The sequence below is a fragment of the Podarcis bocagei genome, assembly GCF_964188305.1.
Source record: "Podarcis bocagei genome assembly, chromosome: 6".
In the NCBI taxonomy this organism is placed as follows: Eukaryota; Metazoa; Chordata; class Lepidosauria; order Squamata; family Lacertidae; genus Podarcis; species Podarcis bocagei.
Genome location: NC_138130.1, coordinates 6284017 through 6306155, shown reverse-complemented (window position 1 = coordinate 6306155; position 22139 = coordinate 6284017). Strand labels below are relative to the sequence as shown.

The 22139-nt window shown below is 44.1% G+C and overlaps 1 protein-coding gene across 8 annotated transcripts in view; it reads left to right on the top strand.

The window, feature by feature from the left end:
• PCDH9 (protocadherin 9) overlaps window positions 1–22139 on the top strand; it is a 779656-nt gene that overhangs the window by 502588 nt on the left and 254929 nt on the right. For 4 of the 8 annotated variants that reach the window (XM_081198270.1, XM_081198268.1, XM_081198269.1 and 1 more), the window contains one exon: window positions 12440–12515. The exons of 1 other annotated variant lie outside the window; for it this stretch is intronic. In XM_081198270.1, the coding sequence (XP_081054396.1) occupies window positions 12440–12515 (76 nt within the window). Of the gene's footprint in view, window positions 1–12313; window positions 12516–22139 lie in introns of all 8 variants that reach the window. 3 more of the 8 variants (XM_081198267.1, XM_081198265.1, XM_081198263.1) reach the window with 1 other exon arrangement.

Genomic DNA, 22139 nt, shown 5'->3' with positions numbered 1-22139 from the left:
AATTCTCACCTGGAAGGTGAGCCTCTGTTACTGCAGGTTGGGAGATGAAGCTAATGGAATATGGCTCGCTTATGGTCTCCTGGTGAATTTTTGGCTGAAGCAAGATTTTAACCAACAGCTTCTGGCTCACTGCTCATCCTCTAACTGTGCAGTGCTATACATGTCTACTCAGAAGTAAGGCCCACTGGGTTCAAGTGAGACTTGCTGCCAGGTCACTGGGTTTAGGATTGCAGCCTTAGCACTATGCTACACTAGCTATTAGTGTATCTCAAAGGGTTTGGAACTAGTAAAATGCTGTAGGGTTTACTAAAGCTCTTCTTATGAAACCTATGCAGTCAAACAGTTTTGTTTGGCAATTAGTTCATTTTTAAAAAAAGAAGTACTATGTGGGCTAGCTCTGGTCTTGCTCTGTTAAGCTCGTCTGCTTCAAAAGTTTCAAATGCTTTAAAAAAAGAATACCCAACAAAAACCGCCACAACTCTCTTTAAGTGAACAATTTTGTAAGTCAAGTGTTTGAAACCTGAGGTTAATCATAACGTACAGGGAGGGCCACGTCCCATTAGATAAAAGCTTGCTACTTTTACACAAGGGCCGTGGCCTCCTAGATTGCCAAGGTCATACGCTGTGCTAAAGAAAGCTAACAGAATGGAATACTAAAGGGATTTTCACTGGCTCTTTAAAAAAAGAATCCCTTAAAGATCAATTGGAAGGTTCCTACCTTCTTATCCCCACATGAACTTTAATCTCAGCTTGTGTGAGTGACACTAAGCAAAGCATAAGTGCAGCCTGTTTTCCAAGTGAATAATTATTTGAAGGAATGCTCCATCAAGCCCCATCCCTGACATGAGACCGCAGAAGACCTCCGTGTATCTCCTGCATACAAAAGCCACTTCTGAACATTCTGTCACATTTTCAAGGGGCAGCAAAACACAACTCAGGATGGGGCTGTGTAGGCAGGAGGTGGCTTTATGCCCACCCCAGTCACTCCTGAATGCTGCCCCATCCTGCTTAAGTCCCCCCCCCCCTACACAAGTGGATGCTGTCATTCTTGTTGGAAAACAGAAAGTACAGCCCTTGGGCAGGGGAGGGGAGAGAAAGACAGGGGGATGAAAGCAGAGTAGTATTGGGGAAAGGGAGTGTTAGGATCGTCCTACTCTCATGTAGGACCTGGGCAGAGACACATGCCCAACTGGCAGGTTCTCTCCCTCCTGGTCTGTCGTTCAGGAGCTTCTAAAACTTTCTTCAACCCGAACATCACAGCGACTGCTACCAAAAGGCATTAGCACGCTTAGGGATCTGCAGAGTATTCGCAGTTTGTGTAACAGAACTCAGTAGCACAGCATTTTGGCTAATCTACTTTTATTTACATATAGTACACTCGGAGCATTCCGACTTATCTCCTTCCTCTTTCTCATCAGACAGCAAAGAAAGAAAAAATAAAGGACAATAGTCCCACTTCACGGAACACAGTAATAAAAAACGCCCTGTCTCTGTCACTTCCCACACTGTGGAATGAAAACATACACCGTCATGTGATAGACAACAATCTCATGACTGCAAACACGGAGCAGGAATCTTAACAGGGAGGAGAAGGCCTGGCAAGGCAGAGTGAGGGGCCTGCCTTAGGAAGCTGATTTTGGGCATCATGAAGCAACACTAAAATCTTAAGCAGCAGTAGTAAATGTAGACACTTTTACTGCCAGAGTGACAGGAACTTCTGGGATTTTCTGTCTCGGATGCTGGTCTGGTCTTGGGTGCTGTGTATCTTGACTTTGGAGTGGGTGGGTACAGGAGGAATGGCGCAATGGCTATATTTTCAGCTGTCCCAGTTCAGTTTACATAGGGCCTTTTGGCAAGAAAACCTCCAGGCTCCCCTCCCTCCATGAATCTACCTCCTGACCACCATTATCACTGGCTGATCTTGTTCCGCCTCTTCTTCTTCATCACTGCTGTCACCTGCCAGGCAGGGAACCTGTGAGCATCCGTGAGCAGCGGCATCTCCTGTCCCTCCTTCTAACGACTCTTGCTATTTGAAGCATAGCAAGAGGCAGGTGAAGAAGCATGCAGTGGAGGAACAGGTCCAGGGGCTTCAGTGCTGAGGTGTGGACCCTTGACAGCTGTCCCACCATGCCAACCCTTGCCGTTGGCCCTGTAGGCCAGTCATAAATTGGCCTGGGGGATATTGGAGAGAATGGTGAAAGAACAAGCCAGGCATTGAGAGGAGGAAGCCAGAATGAAATGGCAACAGAGGGGGGAGGAGAAAGAGAGTAAAGGAAATATTTCCAGTGAGGGGGTGTAGAAGAACATAGGTAAGTGGAAAAGTCCTCCCTCTCCTCCCTCCTGCTTAGGCATTTTCTTGGACCTTTCTCTAGTATTTAATATAATTAGCAAACTCCCATTGGCAGGATTTGTAATTTTGCACTGTGACTAATTAAATCGCTATGACCACAATTTGTATTGATAAATGTGACTCTCATTACAAATAATGCTACTTTCTACATTTTTTCCATATTGTGACATTTAGAGGCACATAATAAGTTGTTTATAAAACAACATCCAGATTATGAATGTCCCACAGATGGCAAGAAGCAATGGTTGCTCTGAATCTTATCCTCTTGACCTATAAAGACTATTCACTATGGAAAAAATGAATCCCATTTCTTAAAAAAAATAAGTTTCATTTTAGTATCCAACCATACCAGAAAAGCTTATTTTTAACTGACCAGTTAAGTCAAATTATTAGCACAGTTGCTATGGGGGTTTATTTGGCACTGGTGCCCTCGTTATGAAATGCCCTTTCCAAAGAAGCGTGCCTTCTGCCCGTGTGAGGACCTTTTTGTTTTCCCAGGCATTTAAAATGCTTAAGCTATTTTTGATATTTTATCTATGGCTTATTGGTGGTGCCTTTATCTCTTCTATTTTTTATTGTGCCTTTCTCTGCGCCTCTATGTGTTTGCCTTTGCTTGATTTTTTAAAAAAGACTTTTGTATTATACACTACCCAGAGGACTTACAGTAAGTTACAAATTCATATATGAGCTCTTGTTGGCTATCAGTAGACATGGGAGGCTCTGTGGAATTTAAATGGGTATCAGTGGTAGCTTTGAGACTTTCTGCTGGGAAATTCCTGGACTGTTTTAATAAGTGGTTGATTGTGAAAGGATGATCGAACCTGAGGCAGAGGTAGGGCACAGTCCAGCTGAAGGGAAGAGTGTTTAATCCCACTGACTCCTTAAGCATACTCCTTAATTCTTTCTCGCTAAAACTGGTGGGACTTAAAAGTCATTAACTTAAGCTGTGCTGTGCTTCAAGTGCCTCACTCCAACAAGGTCAATGCAATAGAAGTATCACTGTTAGCCAGTGACATTTCACTGCTTGAAGTGGAGTCTAAGTGGTGCTTTCCCTACAGGGCAAATACTATTGAGACATCAGTTCCTGTCTACATCTGTCCTTTTTCATGCTGTCACCTAAATCAATCCTGTGAAGTATTGTTTGTAAGACTACTTACAGAGCCCCAGCTTCACCTAGCAGGCTTCCCCTGGCTGTTCTCCTGCTAGTGATAAAGATAAAGGGTAAAGGGCCATTAGGTCCAGTTGTGGCCGACTCTGGGGTTGCAGCGCTCATCTCGCTTTATTGGCCGAGGCAGCCGGCGTACAGCTTCCGGGCCATGTGGCCAGCATGACTAAGCCGCTTCTGGTGAACCAGAGCAGCGCACGGAAACGCCATTTACCTTCCCGCCGGAGTGGTACCTATTTATCTACTTGCACTTTGATGTGCTTTCAAACTGCTAGGTTGGCAGGAGCAGGACCGAGCAACAGGAGCTCACCCCGTTGCGGGGATTCGAACTGCCAACCTTCTGATCTGCAAGTCCTAGGCTCTGTGGTTTAACCCACAGCACCACCCGCGTCCCTCCTGCTAGTAGTAACCAGTGCTAAACCCCCAAATGTGGGTGTTTTAAGGAAAACCAAAGCATTTTGAGAATGTCCTATTCATCCAAGTGTCATGGGCCAGGAATTGGCTTTACCTGCTGAGCAGCAACCTGAAGGAACAGAAGGCAGAGTGATTCCACCTGTTGCTGATCAGCCTTCTTGCTTCCAGCCTCAGTCAGTGGCTAGAAACAACATTTGTTGTTGTTCCTGGCCAGACCTTGCTGCTTCTTGCTTTTCTTGACCTTGGGCTCTCGGCTTTCTTGACCCCTGGACCATCTGACTACGTGAACCAAGATACTCCTGACCTTAGGACTCGACTGAACCTTGCATATGGACTCTGCCTCCAGGCAAGGACCCCCCTGAGCCGTGGCTGGTTGGCTGGCCTTTCCTGCCACTGAGCTCTGCCGTGGCTGGGCAGCACGGGACTATGGCATCAAATTACTTCTGCATACTACCACTCTGTGACAGACAATGCACTATGTCACTATGTGTCGTAGACCAAGCTAAGTCATTCTATTGTTTGTGCATGTATGAAGGCATGTGATTGCAGAGGTGAATTAGCTTGCCTAGTTTGGAGATCATGGAACTCATATTCTGGGAGAGAGTGAAACCTATACAGTGGTGCCTCGCAAGACGAAATTAATTCGTTCCGCAAGTCTCTTCGTCTTGCGGTTTTTTCGTCTTACGATGCACGGTTTCCCATAGGAATGCATTGAAAATCAATTAATGCGTTCCTAGGGAAACCGCCTTCAGACCAGGTCCGGGGACAGTCTGTCCCCGGACCTCTTCTGAAGGCTGGGGGGGGGACAAGTGCTTTTCTTCCCACCCCCAGCATTTTAAAAAACCCCGGGACAGCGGAGGACTTCTCCGCTGTCCAGGCGATCTTAAAATGCTGGCGGGCGGCATTTTAAAATCGCCCCGGACAGCGGAGGACTTCTCCGCTGTCCGGGGCGATTTAAAAGCCCCTGGGAAGGCAGGCAGGGGGGACAAAGACTTTCGCCCCCTGCCCGCCTTCAGAAGGTGTTCCCGCCCCCAGCCCCGCTTCGGAACAGCGTTCCGAAGTGGGGCGGCTGGGGCAGCTGTTCCCGCCCCCCCTCCCCGCTTCGGAACAGCGTTCCGAAGTGGGGCGGCTGGGGCAGATGTTCCCGCCCCCCTCCCCGCTTCGGAACAGCGTTCCGAAGTGGGGCGGCTGGGGCAGCTGTTCCCGCCCCCCCTCCCCGCTTCGGAACAGCGTTCCGAAGCGGGGCGGCTGGGGCAGCTGTTCCCGCCCCCCGCTTCGGAACAGCGTTTTAAAATGCTGGGGGTCGGCAGCGAAGCGTTCGCTGCCGACCCCCAGCATTTTAAAATCTCCCCGGGACAGGGGGAGATTTTAAAATGCTGGGGGTCGGCAGCGCTTCGCTCCCGACCCCCAGCATTTTAAAATCTCCCCGGGACAGAGAAGTCTCTGCTGTCCCGGGGAGATTTTAAAATGCTGGGGGTCGGCAGCCCCCCAGCATTTTAAAATCTCCCCGGGACACGGGGAGATTTTAAAATGCTCCCGACTTCTCTGCTGTCCCGGGGAGAGGTCCTCTTCTGAAGGCCGGCTGTGGGCGAAAGTCTTTGCTCCCGACCGCCAGCATTTCCCTATGGGCTTTCGTCTTGCGATGCAAGCCCATAGGGAAATTCGTCTTGCGAAGCGCCTCCAAAACAGAAAACCCTTTCGTCTTGCGGGTTTTCCGTCTTGCGAGGCATTCGTCTTGCGGGGTACCACTGTATAAAATGGGACGATCCTAAGCAAGGATGCACTGTGTTATACCTGGTTTGGTTCTAAGGTATTAAATTTGAGGGATAACATTGTAGTATAGACCAAAACGCAGTTCCTAACAGCTGGTGGCAGAACCTCCACCTTCAGGGACTCAGGTGTGCGTATGTGTGTGTGTGTGAGATGCAGGGTGGCGAGGGCTGCAATAAATAGTTCCTCCCACTATGTGTAATTTGGTGGACATTTTTCAGCAAATATGAATGTGTGCATGTTATTGTAATGGCTTCTTAGAACATTCATGAATCCTTAAATAAAAACCCAAAACAATTAGGGTACCTCAAGCATCAGAGGTAGGGAATGAAATATCTCAGGTACCAGAGGACATGAACCTAATTTCCAGCTATGCTGCATTGTGGGTAATAGGAACAGGATCCCATTGAATTATGTTTTATCAAAAGTTATCAGTTATGTTAGACTCCTTCAAAATAATCAGCCAGTTAGTTCAAACAAGTCTCACACGAATGAAAGAATGAAAACCAGGGTGTTCTATTGCATCCTCACTTTTTCTTCCTATGGCACAAGTGGTCAGGATCTTACCCATCACTACCTAATGCTAATTTAACCTAAGCATAAGACTGGAATTGATTTCCTAAGCTTCAGACACATTAATTCTTGTTTTAAAAGGCTAAAATGAGGAAATTATTAGCATTAGCTGGCTCCCAGTTGAGTAAGATAAAGCAAGGCGTTAGATTAGATTAAATTGTACCACTTTATTTGCTTGTTAAAGGGAAATTTATTTCACTTTGCAGTTGAGACAAGTGTAGATAGATACTGGGTGTTTTATTAAGGAAGAAAAAAGATGATTTTCTGCTAATTGAATAGCTGGAATAAAATATAAAATATTACTCTCCCTGTCAGTAGCTGAAGTGTCACCTTTTGATTGGGAATTGTAACACAGTTGAGAGAAGTTTGATGCAAAGAACAAAACTTTTCTCTCTCACACACACAGACAGAAAATGATACCCATTGTTTCTTAATTGTTTAATACATACCTTTCTCAACTATTTTGGTTTGTGAATGAAACTCAAAGTTTTAATGCTTTATTGTTCATGACTACTTTTGTTATGCAGTAGTTATGGATTTTCCATGTTGTAAGCTGCCTTGAGCAGGGTTTGAACTGTGGAAAGGCAGCATACAAGTAAAATTATGTATGTAAGGAGACAAGTAGATGTTTGGCTAAAATGCAGGCAACCCCATGGTCAGGTCAAGAGGCATAAGAAGATAAAATCCCACCTCCCAGTGTCCTTTCTTCCTAATAGGATACACCCCTCCCCTCTCCTCCCCCCGATACAGTGCAGTACTAGCGGTTCACTGTTTAATGGAATGTATCGGAGTGGAGGGAGGTTAGAAAATATTAAAATAAGTTGCATAGGTGAGCACCTCAAGGCATCTGTGTTGGCGAAAGGCTTCTTTCTAGACCAGTGTTTCCCAACCTTTTTTGGGCAAAGGCACACTTGTTTGATGAAAAAAATCTCGAGGCACACCACCATTACAGCCCCGTGACGTCAGCGCGCAGCGTCACGCTGGGAGGGACGCACGAAAGTGTAAGTTTCAATTTTTTTCCCTCCCCCTTGCCGGGGAACCTCCAAGCTTTGGGGGTGGGGGGGGAGGAGGCAGCAAAGCGAGGCAGGAAGGAGAGCGCGGCTTGGCTGGGTGAGCTTTGGCAGGGAATGAGAGCCGCGAGGCGGGCGCTGCGGACGGAGGCGCTGCCCGCCGAGCTCGCAGGCAGCCAGGCAGGCAGACGGCGAGAGCCCCGCGCTGGGCGGCCTCTCCTCGCCGCCGCCGCCCCGCCTCTCGCCGCCCGACTCGCCCGCCTCCCTCCAGGCAACATCTCGCGGCACACCAGGCAACATCTCGTGGCACACTAGTGTGCCGCGGAACAGTGGTTGGGAAACACTGTTCTAGACCAGACCCTTGGGGGGGTATTTGGCTCTGGAGAATATGGAAATGTAAACCTTCGAGGTCCAACCTCACCTTCTCTGGGTTTATTGCTTTAAGTGTGTATGTAAGAGAGAGTGTGCGTGTTTGACTTGGTCTGGCATCTATCTGTGTGTGAATTGTAGGGAACCAGGAATTCTAATCACTCAGAAATGACACAGATGGTGGATTATATCTCATCCCAGGACAATAGTTACCAACATTGAGGGTATAGCAAATAGACATCATTTCCTATGGTGTACACATACATTTTTGTTCTGCTGACACTATAATCTCCAATCCAACAAGCTTTATGTGATTACGTGCAGCAACAAACACAAGTTTACCCATGGGTGCTTAGTTAGGAATCTGTGGCCGAACACTCTGACCTCTACATATGTATGCTTGCAAATGTGTGTTTGTCGCAGGCCCACATCATATCTCTAGTTGCAATCTAAAAAATATACAAGATGTGAAGTGATATGAGATAATGGCACATACAAAACTTCATGGCCCCTCTTTTTGGGGGGAAATGGTATGTGAAACTTTTTATAAATTAGAAAGGTTTACATAGAAACCACAATGCTTTCTTCATACAGTCCTAACTTTTTCGAACAATAACACTCAAACTAACAATTGCTTGTCTCTCTCCAGTCTGAGAGTGGATTTTGGTTTGGTCTGCCACTTTTCATGATTCCAAGTATAGCGAAGAAGATTGCATAGACAATTTGTAAGAAGAGAGAGAGAGAGAGATTTTATTAATTCTGTGTGTGCAACCAATAAGTGTGACATAACTTGAAGAAGATAAGTTAAGGAGCATCTTTTTAAATATTCACAATAGCTAATAACAAAAACCAGTCTTTTCATGAAATCTAATATGCTCTGACAAGTAGAGCATAATAACTCCCTATTCAAACAATGTTAGCAATATTTTCCGAGAAAAGAGCACACATATACACAATACTACATTAAAAAATGTACCGTACATTTAGACATTTAAGGGAGAATCCTACTTGTAAACATTTAAGGGAGCAATCTAGTGCACAAGAAGCTGGTGTAAAGGAAGCCCAGCGTAAGATAATCTGGTGAAATGTACACCAGATACAAACTCAATCCAGGAGCAGGCCAAGGATGCCTGAAGTGACCTAACTCTAGCAGAAGGAAAACATGCTTTTAAAATAACGTTGGGGGGCTTTTTCACACTTCTGCTTGTCCCATGCCTAGAAATTACAGCTATGGGCAGTTTCCCACTGCTTCTTTCCCAGGGAAAGTCTGGAAAAACCCCAAATTGCTGTTTGCTCCAATCGAACTCTGAAGAGTAGTCTTTGCCTGCTGTAAGCAGCAGGGCAAGAGGAGGTGTGGATAAGCCTGGAGTGATATCACCCCTTTTGCCATCTTAATTTATGTCAGGTTTCCAGGTCACAAGACTTGGCTGAAGAGGATTAGGATCCAGCCTATGTCCTCACCCCAAACATGTCTGCTGAGAATTAAGCCCAACGGAGTTCCATTAGGTTTACTCAAACCCAGCCAGATGGGCGGGGTACAAATAATAAATTATTATTATTATTATTATAAGAAGGTATAGAATTGTTGATCAAATTTCTTTATCTGCCTCATCTCAATGGCGCATAATCTATAATTATGTTCTTACTTTATCCCTTTTTCCTCAGCCCAGTGCAAATAAAAAGTGACTTACACGGCTTCTGGGAGATGCTTGGACTCTGACATTGGTGAATCTCCAGAGGAAGGATAATCTATTATTGAAGTCCAGCCCAAAAAACACATTTCTGATTTGTCCAATAGATAGCAAAATAAAGGAGCATTTTTTTATTTATTGTTATAGCTGTTTTTAATGTGCGCAATGCACTTTCACATACATAATCCCAGTTAATCCTTACCATTGTTCCTGTAAGGCTGGTTAGTATTCTTATCCCCGTAGTGCAGATGTGATAAGGCTGGGTTCCTACTTTAGGTGAGATTTGAACCAGGGTGCTCCAAGTTCATGGCTCGCACACTGACATGTGTTGCTGTGTTTACCACATTTCTAATAGAAAAGCAAGGCAAGAGACTTCAAGGGGTTGAGAGCCATTAAGCACATTAAGCACTTCGTCTTATTTCATAAACTCTGTCCAGTCCTACAGTGCTCACAATCTTTCTGCAAAGTGCAGGACTGTGGGGTGGGCTGGTTTGTGGTGTGTGGCCAAATGGCTAAAGGTTCCCCATATGCCACACCAGAGTCTCAGTCTAGATTGGAGACCTGCGCTGTTTCTGAAAGAAAAATAAAGCACTCAAGAACAAACAACACAGTTAATGTCACATGACACCTGGCCCTTGGTTCAGCAGGTAGACTAAAAATATTGTCCTGCATACACATGGAATATAAAGTTGGTATTTTTTTTAAAAAAAGGAAAGGGCAGGGAAAGCATCTTAACAGAGATATCCAACACCCACCCACTCCAATCCAATCCACCATGTTGGAATGGGTTTAGATGGCCAACTCTTGGCAACCTCTGCAACCAGAAGCCCTGCTGGTGAGGGGCAACCAAACATGTCTGCCCAAATGGTGGATAGGCAGAAGGTACGACCAGTATTAGGCTGGGGGAACACCCCAAATGGGCATTTGGGGTGCTAACAGTGGCACATAGTGGCACATGGCACAGTATCCATTGGACCCTGAGCTGCTGCCCTTGTCTGAGTCCTGGCACAGTGAATGGATTCCCCACCCACCCCCAGTCACCTTCCACCCTGACTAGCACAAGTGGCAAGACAGTAGCTGTGGCAGTTTCCACACCAATCCATTAAGCCCTGCTAATGCTGACCAGGGGTTAGGATTGCAGCCTTCAGGAGTTGGGAAGCCAAAAAGTGACACAAGTCAGTGTGCATAATATGGATATTGCTTCTCTGTACAAAAAAGTAAGCCAAAGCTTGCTGCGTTTGTGCTGTTTCTTTGCCCCTTGTGATAAGTAAGTTAAATTTGATGCCATATATGTAAGTTTTTCCGACTAAGACTGAAATCCTTGATATTAAGGCCCACTGGGAGTTTCTTTCTTTTTCTTTTTAAAGCTGCCTTTCTGAACTACTAGAATATATCCCAGCAATGACACAATTTATTCTACATATCCTTTAATCCTTCCCATAGTGCCTGGAAAAAACCCAAAACCTAATTTATTCTATGTAATGCTAGCAGAGAATAAGAGGAGCACTTTTATTTGGTTTTTCAAGTAATCTGATCTATCTTGCGTTATACATCGCCAAGTGGTTTACGTAGTTCTGTCTAGATAGATATCTCCTCTCCTCTAGCAGATTGCAGGCAAATTGTTGTTACATGTGTCTGTTGCTAAGAGTTTTTGAAATATTATGTATTGATGAAATGTTAACTACAAACTAATACTTCCTAGAAGCACGTTTTCATGTTTAGATAACCCACATGCATACCTTTTGCCTTGCTATGTCACATTTCATCTTGCTACCCTAAACTACTAACAATTTCAGAATTTTATTATTGTTGTTCAAAAATAAGGATACACTAGCAAAGTTGTGAGATATGGGTCTCAAATAAGTTGCACAGGAAGGCCTGGACTAAATGTTCCCTCCTTCTGACCCATTCCTATCTGCCCAGGCCATTTCCTTTGGTAGAACATGCCATGCAATTCAAGCTATCCCATTGTAAGAGGCTGGGAAGCTCACTACCAGATGACGTGCCACTGAAAGAACGTGGCCAAAAAATCAGGAAGTTTTCCACAGGGATGCCAGTTCCCATGATAAATCTGTATACAACCCAGACAGGTGTAGCTGGCAAGTAAAGTTGAATCGGGTTCAGATCCCATACGCTCGAATCTGTCTCATGTGGAGTCAGTCCATCCACTTTTTTTTGCAAAGCCCGGTCTCCATTGACTGGTACTGACTCCACAGGCTTTGTGGAAGGAGTCTTTCCACTACCAGGTGTTTTCTGGGGTCAAACAAGTTGCCCCCATGGATTGGGATCCACTATGTAGGTTGTCTCCACCCAGGAAGTTAAAAAAATCTTTTGAGGGGCAAACCTGCCCCAGTTCCATTTCCTGCCTTAGCCACTGGTAGGAGGTTTCTTGGGAGGGATTTCCACCCTCCTTTTGGTTCCCCCCCATTTGTCTTTGTTTCCTGGATCCCCTTTACGCTCCCTAGCTGCCATCCATAGCAGGTTTTCCTGGTCTGCCTCCCTCCCTCCCTCTCGGACATAGCTGTCAATTTTTCCCTTTTCTTGCGAGGAATCCTATTCGGAATAAGGGAATTTCCCTTTAAAAAAGGGAAATGTTGACAGCTATGCTCTTGGATCTGTTTTTCTAGGCCTCTTTTTCTGACCTGCAGCCCTTGGGAGGTCTCTGGGCTTCTGGACTTGGGAGGGGAGCCTATGGAAGGGCTCTGTTCCTTCCGCACTGGCTGCATATGAGCAGGTACTGTCCACCAAGGGAGGAGACAGGTACTGTCAAAACCAGGTGGAGTCAATAAGTGCAGTAAATAAGTGAAGTTGCCCATGACAACATGCTTTCTTTTCTTTCCTGGGTTGCAGCAAAGAGGTGATGGTTGGGGGCGGGGAGGTGACAAAAAGGCAATAAGATACTTTTTAAAAGAGAGTTCCGGTAGGTAAAAGAAGAGCACTAATCCAGCGTGTCCTGTGCTCTTCTTTGTAGTCCCAGCGCCGTGTTACGTTTCACCTCCCCGATGGCTCCCAGGAAAGCTGCAGTGACAGTGGTCTAGGAGATCATGAGCCTGTGGGTAGTGGTACCCTGATCTCACACCCTCTCCCTCTGGTTCAGCCGCAGGACGAATTCTACGACCAGGCCTCACCGGACAAGAGGACCGAAGCGGACGGCAACTCCGATCCCAACTCTGGTGAGTTGCATTTTCAAGCCTTCCCTGCCCACCCATCCCGACATGGCTTTTTTGTTTTCCTTCTTCTATATAGGTAGGCCTGTATTGTTTTGTGTGTGCGTCCTCCACATCTGTGGCGGCATATACAATGGCATGGAGCATCAGGTGTAACGATGATGGCTTGCGCTTCTCAGCGAAATAGGTGGAGTCGCTGCCAAACAAGCAGACATCCAGGAAAGGCAGAGGGAAAAGTGCAACCGTATTTTCGTTATTATTGTATTCAGACACAATTATTTTCTGTGGTGTGGTTACTGAAGATCCTTTCACTAGCAATGGTAACACGTGCATTTTCTCTCTTTTTAGATTTTCCCCAGCCTATGAATATGACACGTGGTTCATAATATAGGAAGCAGACTAATTTTAAAGCAAATAGTTTTTCTGACTCCAATCAAAAGCTATGTACTTTGATTAGAAGTGTAAAAAATATAAGTAACTAAAGGGCAATCAATTTACAGTGATGTTTCCTAAAGGCATTGAAATTATTATTGTTACAATTAATTTGCTAATTGCCTTTTAAGACACAATATCCAGGTGATTTACATAAAGCAATTAAAACAATTAAAAATACAAAGACAACCAATAGATTTAAAACAAATGGAAAAGACCCATCTATCTAGCTGGGAAAGCCTGTTGTAACAAAAATGTCTTCAGCCATTTCCAGAAAGTGCAGTCTTGGATCTCGACAGGACTGCTATTCCACAGAACAGGGGCAGCCACACTAAAAGCCCTGCTGTCAGTTACTGCAGAGCAGGCTTAGATATCTTTGGAATTTGCAGGAGAGACTCGTGCAGACTGCAGCTGGGTGTAGAAGGGATAAAGCGCGCTCTAAAGAAACCTAGTCTTGAGCTTTATAGGGACATATATGTTAGTATCAACACCTTGAGCTTGGCCTGGTAACATTGGCCTTGATAATATAGAATTGCACATAGCCTGGAATGTGAAGAAATAAAAAATGCATGTCAGGAGCTCATATGTGTACTCACTATACTTTACTTATTTCCTACATGGCTTCACCTTTTCCTGCTGTTTCACTAGGGAAGAGTTTACTGAAGAGTTTACAAGTTTCCAAAGTAGCATGTTGTGTGGCACGGGGGTGGGGTGGGGGTGGGGGGGGCTACTGTTGTGAGAAGCTGCTTCTTTACTGCAGACATAAAAGCTCCAAAGCTCTTTGATGTTATAGATTTGGCTATCGATTTCAAATGCTCTGGCAGACGTGGAGGTCTGGTTCCTGAGAACAACTGTGGTTTTTGAAACTGTGAAATAATGCACCTAGACACATGGTGAGCATATGGAGAATTGAGATCAATAAGGTGAAAACCTAAGTCTGCAGTCCTAAGCAGACTTACTAAGGAGTAACTGTTGTTCAACTCAGTGGGATTTACATACAATAAACATGTTAATATCCTGCTCTTGAATTCTTGTATTGTTGTTAAATGGCTTGATAAGACAATTGTTCCTGCAGAATTAGGGCTGGATTTACCATAGGTTCGATGAGGCCCTGAACTATTGAAGGTAATTGGACCCTTTATACGTCCAGCTGTCCTCTGTCAACAACAAATTTCCGCTGTTTTTTGTGTTGAATATATGCTATATGCAGGGCCCATTAATTACACCATAGGAACCTACACAACACAAAAGCACTGTTGCTGTATGTAGGTTTTATTTTATTTTATTTGCTTTTTATCTTATATTTTGGAAATGTACATCCACTTTTTTCCTTTAGTTTTTTTGGGGGGCCCAAGAGAGTGAGACCCTAAGCTATAGCTTGCTTAGCTTATACGTAAATCCGGCACTGTGCAGAATGTGGTCCAGAGTGGGGGACATCCTCAGGATGTTGTCAGACTACAATTCCCAACCTCCCTGTCCACTGGGGCTTATAGGAGCCGGGGTCCAACCTGGAGGGGCATAGGTTCCCCACCCTTTGCATGGACAGGCAATGGAGTCCCCCCAACCCCAGGCGACCCCCGAGTGGAATAATGACTCAAGACAACATGCTGTGGGGTTAAAATTGGCCACAACTTTATTAAGTTTCAGGTGTAGGGAGAACTTGGCTCAGGTATTGGGTGTTTATTCTTCCCCATCCCCAGCTGGGGATCTGGGAGCCTTCAGGGGTATCCAGAATGTTGGGCTCGGCTGGCTCTGGAGAACATATGTTCAAGCAGAGAGCCCCCCCCCCCATTTTGGCACCGTTGGAGGGGAGAGCAATGACAACCTCTCAGCGTATGGCCAATGCCTCCCCTCAAGACCCCTTTAACGGGGAACCCTGGGATCACAACCGCAAGGGGGGCGTGGGTCACCGCTTCAAACCCCCCCCCCATTTAGGAAGATAGACTAAAGGATTCTGCCCAAGGCCTGAAACTGCCAAAGTTGTGACATTTGGTACGGGAAAGGCAAAACCTGCCAATGCAGGAAAATTCCTTTCCGGCCCTTTAGCAGCGACCCTGACGTAGCAGCGCCTGCGTACCTGTGGAGAAGAGGTTAACCTGCAAAAGAAGACTTAACTGAGGGAGGGGAGGGTGGGAGAAGCTCTGGAGCCGACTGCCGCTTCGCAGGTAAGATTTACCTTCTGTTGTGTGGGCAGGGCGGTCCCTCCCCTTACCTGGCCAATCCCCTGGCAGCGCCTCCCCAGGCGGGATTGGGCGATTGGCTGAGGTAGGCGGAGACCTCCAGGTATCCAGCCTGGGGAGGTTGAAGCCAACCTGAACTACCAGGAGTCACACTGAGATCCGGGGGGCTGCACGCAAAAGGCGCCCCCATTTGATGTGGGGAGTGGTCATTGTGCAAATTGGCACACGGTATACAAAAAGGAGCAGCAGCCTTGTGCTAGCAGAAATAAAATATCTCTTCCCAGCACCTACCCCACAGATGCTTCACGGAAGGGAAAGCTCTGGGTTTTGCAGCTAAAATAAGAGGGCTTCCGTTTCAGGTTGAGAGAGAAGAGGATAAGTTGGAGTATGATATGGCAAGAACACGTTGGGAAATCTAATGTCTAAACTAGGGTGGAACTTGAGGGGGTGTATAGTTATTAATATTTTATGTGTATTAATTACCAGAAAACAGCATAAATATTTAGAATTAAAAAAAATATTTTTATCAAAAGATTGTATGTATACACACCATCGCTGCAGCAGACTCCAGAATGGCTCATTCATTCATTCATTCATTTTGGCCATATGTTTGCTTGGCCTCTGACCAAGGTGGTAAAAGCTGGATAATGGCCCACACGCAATTTCTTTCTTTCTGAGTTACACCCTTGGTCTAAACCACCTCTGGGTGTTATTAGAATAATAACCCAAGAAAGTGGAAGCAACACTTTCTAAATGGTGGTAACCTTATTTAAATGCAAGTAATTAAATTGCCAGAATGTCAATAAAGTCTATGGATTCCCAGGCAAACCCTATTATCTCTTTAAGCAACTTAGATGGAACAATCCAGTATTTGTGTTTTTATGTACTAGAGGTGACGGTTTAAGCGACAAAAAGACAGTCTTCTTGTTACCTGTGTAGACTTTCCCTTTAGCCTTGATGGCACAGAGTTGAGTACTGGCTTTAATACTGTGTGACAAATCCAGAAATAAATTTGAGTCCTCAGCAAGGAATGGTCCCAATTGCTGTAGTCCTTTTCTGAAGATGCTGCATGTGAGTACTTCTGCATTAGAGAAAAAATTCCAAATGTGTCATGTAAAATGAATTAGAACATGTAATATTAATCACAAATGATGGACTCTTTGCTAATATAGTTTTGTTAAAAGACTAATCTGAACAGACAGATGCTTTTGACTCACATAAGGATTAGGGAATGGGAGACGTCTAGGTTTTAGGTGTGCTATCTTACTACACAGTGATATCTCAGAAGCAGTACCCACAGGGTGGGGAAGGGCACTATGATTTGTGGATTTTAATGTATTTTTAATCTTTGTTGGAAGCCGCCCAGAGTGGGTGGGGTACAAATAAATTATTATTATTATTATTATTATTATTATTATTATTATTATTATTATTCCTACCATGTCAGCCCTCTAATCTATGTTGACTTCACCATTTTTTCACAATATGCCACTCAAACTATCTAGAGATTACAGATCACATATTTTATATCAACACATCCATGATGCCTCAATAATTTCCATGCCACCATGTCCTTAAAATAAGCTGAAAATTAGTGTAGCTGTACTCACATTGGTGCTAATATCAACACAGAAAAAATGTATGCTGAAGAGCTGGAATAAATTTGAAATTCTGAAATTTCAAATAATTGAATGCAATGTGTTCTTGAAGCTGGACGACAATTGAAATTTCATGAATATGCAAGAGGGAGATACTGATTTCACTCATTCATTTATTTTTAAATAGCTGAAATTTGGCTCGTTCTTTTCAATTTCTGAAATGGCCTTAGCAAGTCCCCAGCTTGCTGTAAAGGTTCTCCACTCTGTCTTGAACTCATTTGTGTCAGAATAAAAAAATTCCTTCCAGTAGCACCTTAAAGACCAACTAAGTTAGTTCTTGGTATGAGCTTTCGTGTGCATGCACACTTCTTCAGATACACATTTGTGTCAGGAAAGAGTTTCTTTCAGCTGACAAAATGGATTCTGGTCCACCAAAATGTATGTCTTTGTGTTGCCCTGATACAGTGATGTTGTTACCTGATGGTGTAACCCCTCTGGAATATAATCCAAAGGTCAAAGACCTGCCCCCTGCCCCCTTGCTCCCCCCCTTTACTCTATTAAATGCTACTTATACATTTAAGTGGCATTTAACAAAGTACAATGGTTTGTTCTTCAGTATATGGAACAATATTTTAATGCTATGAACTGAGAAGCTTTAAATGGGAAAAGCTATCCAACTTCCACCCTTTTTCTTTTGGTTATTTTCTTGTGCACTCATTTTTTTGTTCGTTATAGGCAAATTCTATTTCCCCCCCTATCTAACAAGCAATCACTCTGCACATTTTCTGTGGCAGATGCTTCAAGGTTTATGTAGGTGTGAGTGTATGTTTTAAGTTGGTATGGAAAAAATTGTTTTCATTTCAGAAACAAAGAACAGGGGCATCACTTTTTATATAAATTTGTTTGTAGCTTTGCAAACATTAAATGCGCAGCCGAACTAGCCGTGCTGCCTGCCTTTTAAATGCCAATTCTGATACAATCTCACTTTCATGTATTGTGCTGCTGATGTTCTCCCTTGATTTGAGTGTTTTGCCCCATGGTGAGAACAATTTGGGCCATTTGTTTCCAGGTTCACATGAATCATTGGTTAATAGCTGCGTAGCATCTAGTAGTCGATGCCTCCTGATATTGGTATTTTGCTGCTGATACCAAGTTTAGTATTTAGGTTTCAAAAGCATACTGTGTTCTAGAATGAGTTAAATGTTCTCCAGGCTTAATGAACCAGTGCACCAGAGATACATTGTTATATTTTCCAAGTGTTGCCAGCCTGCAAAGAGACAAGAGAGTTATACAATTACCCTAGCCTAATGAAAAGCCATGCACAGTGAGAGAAAATTCATCCAGCTAATCTTAAAGCCAGCAATCATTCATGCTGGGTGAAAGTGCGAGAGAGATCAGCATTAGCTTTATTATTCACACACCGCTATCCTGTTTATTAAGATACAGTTCATACTTACCTCAGTTTCTGGAATAATTACATATGACTGTACTCTTGTGATAACATCCTTGGTGGTAACTACTTGGCATCTGCTTTGACCATGCATAGTACTTAATCCTAATGTTATTGATGTGCAGGGAATCCTGATGGGAGTATAATTTATGCAATTCATGACATGAACTCTGCTAGAGCAGAACCACAGGTGAGATGGATGGTCCAAACAGAGCCCCCAGATGCATATGATGTAGTGGTTAAGAGCGGTGGACTTGTAATCTGGTGAACCGGGTTCGCTTCCCCGCTCCTCCATATGCAGCTGCTGGGTGACCTTGGGCTAGTCACGCTTCTCTGAAGTCTCTCAGCCCCACTCACCTCACAGAGTGTTTGTTGTGGGGGATGAAGGGAAAGGAGATTGTTAGCCACTTTGAGTCTCCTTCAGGTAGTGATAAAGTGAGATATCAAATCCAAACTCTTCTTTCGCTTAAAAGATCAAAGATCACAAAAACCAGGGCATCATACATACAGGCCTCCTGATGGCTGTACTTGAAAAGCTGTTGTTTATATTTTCATTGTTTAATTTTATTAATTTATGTGGTAGGGGGACAATGATTTGCCACACACAGAGAGAGAGGGGGGGGATTGACTCTCTTTCGTCCCACTGAGTTTGCAACTAGGTGGGTTTGCCTTGAGACACCTCTATGGTTGTGTGTTAGATGCTTTCATGCACTGCATCCCTTGATCTTCCCTCAACAGATGAAAAATGTTGAAAAGCTTAACCCTAACTCTGCAGTGGGCAATGATCACAAAAACAGCAGCAATTATCCTTTTATAAGTTGCTTGCAGTAAACACTGGCGTTTTTCTTTCTTTTGTGTTTTTTCATGCAGTTGTGTATCCAAATATACAGTATGGGGCAGAGGGGTGGTTGACTTCATTTCAATTTAGGCCAGGCTCCATTTAGCCTCTGGTCCATTCACCATCATAATCACAGCATAAACTATTTGCTAACGAGCTTGATATTTTTGTCATTTACACTTTGAATTAATTGCGGTCAGTTATCAATCATTACCATGAAAATGACAGAGTTGCTATAAATGAAATCGTCTCCATTAATGAATGCGGCCTAATATCTGATGTGGCAAAAGTTTCCCAATGTTTTGGTTGTGTACTTTTGTGAACTTCTTCACTGTATGAACAAGGCAAGAAGTGCAGCCAGCATGACAATATTCATTTCCCAGCTATTGTTTTCCTAATTTTCTGGCTTAAAATGTGTAGTTGAGGGCCAAGCAAGCTGATGAAAATCAGGCTGGATATTGTTTTTAGCAAAGTGGAGTTTCTTATTAAAGAGATCCTTGACCCTGGTCTTTGACGTCCGAAATTGCTTTTTAAGGGTCCATCCTATTCCTGTGACTGTAATCTGTTTTAACCGTTCTCAATTCTGAATTTTAATTTCTTGCATTTTCCCCCTGAACATTCTGGTGAAGGCTGGGTAAATAATATTATTATTACTTCCCCCCTGGGCTTCAGAGAGAGAGAGAGAGAGAGAGAGAGAGAGAGAGAGAGAGAGAGAGAGAGAGACCATTGTGTCCAGCTTCTAGGTGTACAGCTTATCATTTCTGATCAGGAAGATTTCCTCTTCTGCTGCTGCTGCTGTTTCATTTCCTTTGTATCTCTTCTATCTAGTCACTTAACTACTGTTTGGCCCTCAGTCTTTATTGGTCTCAACTTCCCTACAGATTTGCATTAAGAACTAAAGTTGTGCCAGATTTTGCAGTGAATTAAATTTGGCCATTTGAGGGAGTTGCAGTGAAGCACAGATGCCTCCAAAAAGGGTGCGTGCAGAACTTTCTTAGAAATGTTGTGGGACTGGGCAGCAGCAGTGGGTGGCACTGACCATAGGAACTTAACAAGGTGACGAAGGGGACTTCCAATTCAAGCATTTTAAAGAAGAATTGCACTTATGCAATGTTCTTTGCAATGAGAGCCAGCGTGGTGTAGTGGTTAAGAGCGTTAGTCTCGTAATCTGGGAAAAAAAGAAAGAGAAGAACAATCTACAGTGGTACCTCGGGTTAAGTACTTAATTTGTTCCGGAGGTCCGTTCTTAACCTGAAAATGTTCTTAACCTGAGGTTCCACTTTAGCTAATGGGGCCTCCTGCCGCCACCGCCGCACGATTTCTGTTCTCATCCTGAAGCAAAGTTCTTAACCCGAGGTAATATTTCTCGGTTAGCAGAGTTTGTAACCTGAAGCATCTGTAACCCGAGGTACCACTGTAACTGCCTCCCCAGGGGTGGCGCATCCCATTTTCCTACAGCCTGCCACCTCCCCCTTGCTGTCATCCCCTTTTGGTGCTGCCATGCTGCCAGTGCCACACCTCTTTCCCTTTTGTTCTGCGGCTCTGTGTTCTGCGTTCTCACAAGATCTCATGAAATCTCGTGCAGTCTGTGAGATCTTGAAAGATTTCACCAGACACTGGTGCCACTGCTGGCACTGGATGCAGTGGAGCAGGCAGTGGAGGCAAGGCAGGCACCCTTCTTGGGCTTCTGCCGCTCAAGGTGGGTGCCTCACCTGACCTGCTCCTTCATCAGTAACTCCATTCACAGCAAACAACCTATCTCTCATTCTCTCTTTCTTCTCTGCAAAAGTGGTGGCTGCCATTAGGAGAATGACAGATTTGGAGGTAAGCAGGCATGGAGAGCAACTCAAAGGCCAACCTGTTATTAAGGATCTGAGAGGGAAGGAGTGTATAATTGGTGAGAGACCAGAAATGGACCATGTGGCCCCTAACTGTTTAGCCCTACATGAATGTGGCCCTCAGCATCAACAATTTCTCCACTCCTGACTTAAAGAGCTGTAATCTTATTGAAGTCAAGGTTCTTCTGTTTAGCTAAGTTATGATCAGATTTTAGAAATATTATTCCTGATTGTATTTTCTGTTCAGATCTTAATGGGGGAAATGTTCACAGAAGTTTGACTAATGTTGTGCATTATGTTTCACTATCTCAAATTTGCATGTTCAAAATTGCATAAAATATTAACTGCCTTAGCAAATAGCATGACACCCCATGATTAATTGCTTACTGACAATATGACTTTATTGCATCTGTTCTGCAATTTGTAGCTTCACATTGTGTTTATGATCTAATGTGCAGAAGACAGAATTATTTTGTTTTACTGCCAAAACATGTTGGAAATATATACAATTTATTTTGAAGAAGGGCATTCCATATGTATTTGAATAATAAGAAAACTTTCCAGTGGAAATGTTTTCATAGTTACATAGTTAAATTTTCAGGAAAACATTCTAAATTTTTGATATACTTATTTTGCTGGTTAACAGTAATAATAAAAAATATGGTCAGAGTGATGTGATATATGGAATCATCTCAATTTTCCCTGCCCCCAAATTAAATAGTTGTGTCAAATTAATTTGAAATTTAATAGCTGTGCATGACAGTGATATTGCCCCTATCCATCTTACTCACTGGATGGAATTCTCCTTCCTCTGGGTGTTCCAGCTGAATATGAGTGGTTGTAAAATTTGGCCTGGGCTAGAGCCAGACTTGCCATGCTTGTACTGGGTTCATTGAAATTAAGGGGATTTAAGTTAAACTTAAATTAATGCTTTTGATGCTGAAGAATTGATGCTTTTGAATTATGGTGCTGGAGGAGACTCTTGAGAGTCCCATGGACTGCAAGAAGATCAAACCTATCCATTCTGAAGGAAATCAGCCCTGAGTGCTCACTGGAAGGACAGATCCTGAAGCTGAGACTCCAATACTTTGGCCACCTCATGAGAAGAGAAGACTCCCTGGAAAAGACCCTGATGTTGGGAAAGATGGAGGGCACAAGGAGAAGGGGACGACAGAGGCGAGATGGTTGGACAGTGTTCTCGAAGCTACCAGCATGAGTTTGACCAAACTGTGATAGGCAGTGGAAGACAGAAGTGCCTGGCATGCTCTGGTCCATGGGGTCATGAAGAGTCGGA